The sequence below is a fragment of the Heptranchias perlo genome, chromosome 35 (assembly GCF_035084215.1).
Source record: "Heptranchias perlo isolate sHepPer1 chromosome 35, sHepPer1.hap1, whole genome shotgun sequence".
NCBI classification, from domain to species: domain Eukaryota; kingdom Metazoa; phylum Chordata; class Chondrichthyes; order Hexanchiformes; family Hexanchidae; genus Heptranchias; species Heptranchias perlo.
This window is the reverse complement of record NC_090359.1, coordinates 15,057,267-15,063,056: the sequence shown is the minus strand read 5'-3', so window position 1 is coordinate 15,063,056 and position 5,790 is coordinate 15,057,267. Positions and strand designations below refer to the sequence as shown.

General features: G+C 45.7%; 1 protein-coding gene across 1 annotated transcript; it reads left to right on the top strand.

The window, feature by feature from the left end:
* The first annotated feature begins 1,338 nt into the window (after window positions 1-1,338).
* LOC137302108 (zona pellucida sperm-binding protein 3-like) lies at window positions 1,339-2,064 on the top strand. The gene is made up of 4 exons (XM_067971784.1): window positions 1,339-1,412; window positions 1,498-1,619; window positions 1,692-1,826; window positions 1,909-2,064. Exons 1-4 carry the CDS (start codon window positions 1,384-1,386, stop codon window positions 2,019-2,021), a joined length of 399 nt encoding a protein of 132 aa, XP_067827885.1. The 5' UTR covers window positions 1,339-1,383; the 3' UTR covers window positions 2,022-2,064.
* The last annotated feature ends 3,726 nt before the right edge of the window (window positions 2,065-5,790 follow it).

The following is a 5,790-nucleotide window of genomic DNA, read 5'->3' as shown; positions in this document are numbered from 1 at the left end:
TTCCTGTTGAGAGTTCTCTTGAAAGATGAAACAAGTGGAATAATAATTGGGATACAATGTATTAAAGGGGAACTCCACTTTTGGTTTTTACACTTGCCAATTCCCTTGATTCCACAGCCACAGATGAGGTTTAAAAGTGATGTTGTGTTTTGTGCTCCATATCAGGGGTAACTTGAAGCCCCTTAAGGTGAAAGCTCTATTCTATATGGGAAAGAATGTTTATCAAATTTAGCTGTGCCAATCATTTCAGGGTTTCTGACTGCAGGCCTGAAGTCTCCTGTAATAGAAGGTGGACTGAGCAGAGTAACAGAGGCTGCTCCAGGCAACTTCCACCAATGGTGGAGCTGCTTCAATCATGTCATTGAGGAGCAGCTGAAACCCCTCAAACTGCTGCTTAACAGGGCAGGAAAATGACCAGAAATAGCTTTTGTCCAATGACCAGCTCTTCATTCCTTAAGCTGATGTCTTTCAGATGGCTGGAGATTTCCTGGTCTACACCACCCACCTGAACCACACCCCAAATGCTCGTGGATCTGTCATTGTGAGAACTAATGGAGCCATCATTCCCATTGAGTGCCACTATTTTAGGTAAGAATCTTTACTCTGTGGCAAATGAGGTCTGTAGCAGGTGCAGTTCTCTGAAGTTGTCCTGAAATTACACTCCTGTCCTTCCAGGAAGGGCAATGTGAGCAGTGACCCTATCAAGCCCACCTGGATCCCATTCAGCTCTACCAAGTCTGGAGAAGGGCTTCTGTCATTCTCACTGCGTCTTATGAACGGTATGTGATGGGTGGATGGGGAGTGCTTTTCTGTCGTCTCTCACTGGGAGTTACACCCACTGTCTCCAACCCTTGTCCTTCAGATGACTGGCTTACAGAGCGCACCTCGACTGTCTACTACCTGGGTGACCTCATTCACATTGAGGCCTCTGTTTCAATGACCAACCACATGCCCTTGAAGCTCTACATTGACAGCTGTGCAGCTACATTGAGCCCAGACAAGGATTCCACCCCAAGATACAACATCATTGACTACCATGGGTAAGGAGCTCTCTGCCTTCTCCAGCTGGTTATGTCTCAATAGGTTCACTTTATTCACGTTGTCCCTTTTTTAATCTTTCTTCAGTTGCCTCCTGGACAGCAAAGCTGAGGACTCCTTTTCAACCTTTGTGTTGCCAAGAGGTGAACGTGAGCTGGACAAACTCCAGTTTGACCTGGATGCGTTCCGCTTCTTTGGAGATGACCGTTCCTTGGTAAGAAGAAGCCAAACATTGGGTTGCCCATGTTGGGAGGAGGTCACTAAATAACAACTTGTATTGAATGTGTCCCTCAAATTTTCATCACCTGTCACCTGAAAGTTGCTGCAGTGGATCGGAGAGATTCCATGAACAAAGCTTGTACTTTCCAGAATAGGTAAGTTCCCTCTCTCACTCACTCAGGGATGTGTTGATTAAAGGGCGATGGAAAACCTGGTTGATAAACTGATTCTCTGGTTTAGCTGGACCCCATTGGAAGAATCTACCAATGATGTGTGTGCCTGTTGTCATCTGGGCAGCTGCAGTGCCAGGAGGCAATTCCGACTTGATTCCAGAGGAAGGAGGGATCTTGTATCTGGACCTGGTAGGACATTGATCCTCTTGATTGTTGGAGGTCACCCTTTACCCTCTCTAACTGGAATGTTTGATATTGCAGAGAGTGATGCTGAATTGAAGTGGGAGGGTGAGGCCTCACTTGGACCCTTGGTCATTCTGGATCCTTATGTGACAGACGTGGCAACTGAGCCCCTTAATGAGGTTGAGCAAAGGATGCAGGAGAGGTCTCCTGGTGGTGAGTTGGCCGACTGCTAGTTTCCATTTTCCCCTCAGTATTTCCTTCCCTCACTGACCATTGGTTTCTTGTTCCTTTTTAGGTGTGGCGTCTGAGGTGGTCCTGATCCTGACTGTGACTGCTGTATCTCTGATCTCTGCCTCTTTGATCGCCTTGTTTCTGTACAGGAAACACAAGCAAACCCAGTTCAACTAGTTATCAAATGACCAATAAATCAGTGACTACTTGTATCTTCTAATGGCTGGTTGCTCATTTTTCACTATCTGGCTCCAATCAGCATGCAATGAGTGCTCAATACTGTTCGTAACACTCTGCACTCCTCCACAGTTCCTCCTGTTAGTGAAATAGGTTTTAATGAGTCCATGTTATTATTTGCAGAATGGTTGGTAATATTGTATCCAGACCCAGTCCAGGGATGGCTGCAGCAATGGGTGAAGGCTTGCCCGGCCCTCATTGTGCAGGTCAATGAACTTTAAAGGGACAGTGGGACTGGCCTGAGGTACTGGTGCCGGCTGGTTGACTGCCCAATCATTCCCTTGGTGCTCTGCAGTCATTGATCACTCGAATCCCCACACGGGCTCCAAACTCCAGTTAAACTTTCCCGTTCGGATCTAATTGTCCAAACACCAATACAATTGAAAGTCAGTGGCCTTGGAACTCTCTTCCAAGATTGAAGATCTCTGCCCCTGGTGTAAAGATTCTTGTTTAGTGGGGCTGGGACTCCGGGTCGATTTCAAATGCTCAGTGTAAATGTGTACACGGGAGGCAATGTTGTGCCCATTGGGTACAGGCACAGTGAGAGTGTGAGGGATGGGGAGCCCAGCGGTTGTGTTTTAACTCTGTTGGATGTGAATTTCACCTGTCTTCTTGTGAGCACAGGCTGAAGTTTCGATATCTTCAGCTTCCCCTCACGACAGGCCCTCAGGATTTTATTGTATGTAGTTAGTCCTATTTTCAGATTACATTATTTATCGTTCACTGTATTTGAGGGGTGTTCACAGGAACAGGATTAGGCTATTTCGCCCCTTGAGCCTGGTCCACCATTCAATGAGATCATGGTTGATCTGTGACATAACATCGAGCGGGAGGAGGTATTGGTGGTTTTAGCAGGCCTAAAAATGAATAAATCCCCAGGCCCGGACGAAATGTATCCCAGGCTACTGTGTGAGGCAAAGGAGGAGATTGCGGGGGCTCTAACACATATATTCAGAACCTCTCTGGCCACAGGGGATGTGCCAGAGGACTGGAGAACCGCTAATGTAGTACCATTATTCAAGAAGGGGAGTAGGGAAAAACCGGGGAACTACAGGCCAGTGAGCCTAACATCAGTGGTGGGAAAATTATTGGAAAAAATTCTGAAGGACAAAATTAGTCTCCACTTGGAGAAGCAAGGATTAATCAGGGATAGTCAACATGGCTTTGTCAAGGGAAGATCATGTCTGACTAATTTGATTGAATTTTTTGAGGGGGTGACGCAGTGGATGTGGTATACATGGATTTCAGTCAGGCCTTCGATGAAGTCCCCCACAGGAGACTGGTCAAGAAGGTACGAGCCCATGGAATCCAGGGTGCCTTGGCACTTTGGATACAAAACTGGCTTAGTGGCAGAAGGCAGAGGGTGATGGTCGAAGGTTGTTTTTGTGACTGGAAGCCTGTGGCCAGTGGGATACCACAGGGATCTGTGCTGGGGCCCTTGCTGTTTGTGGTCGACATTAACGACATGGATATGAATGTAAAAGGTATGATCAGTAAGTTCGCTGATGATACAAAAATTGGTAGGGTGGTAAATAGCGAGGAGGATAGCCTCAGTCTTAGGACGATATCGATGGGTTGGTCAGATGGGCGGAACAGTGGCAAATGGAATTTAACCCGGAAAAGTGCGAGGTGATGCACTTTGGAGGGACTAACAAGGCAAGGAAATACACAATGAATGGGAAGACCCTAGGCAAGACAGAGGGTCAGAGGGATCTTGGTGTGCAAGTTCACAGGTCCCTGAAGGCAGCAGAACAGGTAGATAAGGTGGTAAAGAAGGCATATGGGATACTTGCCTTTATTAGCCGAGGCATAGAATATAAGAGCAAGGAGGTTATGATAGAGCTGTATAAAACACTGGTCAGGCCACAGCTGGAGTACTGTGTGCAGTTCTGGTCGCCGCACTACAGGAAGGATGTGATCGATTTGGAGAGGGTGCAGAGGAGATTCACCAGGATGTTACCAGGGCTGGAGTGCTTCAGCTATGAAGAGAGACTGGGAAGATTGGGTTTGTTTTCCTTGGAGCAGAGGAGGCTGAGGGGGGACATGATTGAGGTGTACAAAATTATGAGGGGCATAGATAGGATGGATACTAAGGAGCTTTTTCCCTTCGTTGAGGGTTCTATAACAAGGGGGCATAGATTCAAGGTAAAAGGTGGGAGGTTTAGAGGGGATTTGAGAAAGAACTTTTTCACCCAGAGGGTGGTTGGAGTCTGGAACTCACTGCCTGAGAGGGTTGTGGAGGCAGGAACCCTCACAACATTCAAGAAGCATTTGGATGAGCACTTGAAATGCCATAGCATACAAGGCTACGGACCAAATGCTGGAATATGGGATTAGATTAGACTGGGCTTGATGGCCGGCGCGGACACGATGGGCCGAAGGGCCTCTATCCGTGCTGTATAACTCCATGACTCTATAACTCCATATACCTGCCTTAGTCATATCACTTACCTCTCGGTTAACAAAATTTTATTCTGTGATAATAGATTTAACAATTGAGCGAGCATCAACTGCTCTTTGTGGAAGAGTGTTCCTAACTTCTCCCACTCTTTGCGTGTAGAAGTGTCTCTTCACTTCACTCCTGAAAGTCCTGATTCTAATTTTTAGGTTATGTCCCCTGGTCGCTAAACTGGCTGTTTTTATAACTTTACAGTGAATTGGGCCAAATCCATGTCTGGGACACCCTTTACTTTGAAATATTGAAATTTGTTCATAAAATGTTCTTCAGATTAATAAGAGAATGTTTAACTTTACTGAGCTGGGTTTTTCTTTTTGGTAAATCAGACATTCAGGGGGCCTATTAAACAGGATGGGAGCTGTTAGCAGTAAACACCCTCGCTTCAGACAACATTCTTTGGCAGGTGGAAACCACGCCTCCATTTAAATCAAATCATGGTAATATTTTACTTGAGCTCCAATCACTGAAGTTTAGTGTTTAAACATAGCAGGAGATCCAGGCTCGTTCTGTTAAAGTAGAATAACAATGAGTTAGTGGGAACTTTTAACAAGAGCAATTCATTTCTGCTCACTGTACACACTGAAGGTGATTTTTCTTCCAGTGGAAACTGCAGTCAGACGGCCCCTCCTCACTTTCACTCTGAGCTTCCTCACACTATTGATAAATAGTGTTCGGAAACTTTAAACCCAATAGATGACAATACATTCAAGTGTAGTGTAGGTCCATCCTACCCTCTTCTGACTGTTGTCTGATTTACATGTAAACATTTCAGGGAGACTTTACAAACTAGATATACTGGCCAGGACACCAGGAGAACTACTTTGGGATTTTGTTTACAATGTTGCAAAAAAATACTATGTAGGAATGCTTAAAGAATTCATTCTCAATGAAGCTTAGGATCTTACAGTACAGAAACAGGTGACTTTCCTCTTGCTCCTCATCCAATTTAATGTTCCTCTGTTCCAAGGTCCCTGGACACGACACAAAGCTGGGGTGGAATGTGAGCTGTGAGGAGGATGGAAAGAGGTTCCAATGTGATTTAGACAAGTTGTGTGAGTGGGCAAGAACATGGCAGATGCAATATAACGTGAATAAATGTGAGGTTATCCACTTTGGTTGTAAAAACAGAAAGGCAGATTATTATCTGAATGGAGATAGATTTGGAAAAGGGGAGGTGCAACGAGACCTGGGTGTCCTTGTCCGCCAGTCGCTGAAAGCGAGCATTCAGGTGCAGCAAACAGTTAGGAAGGC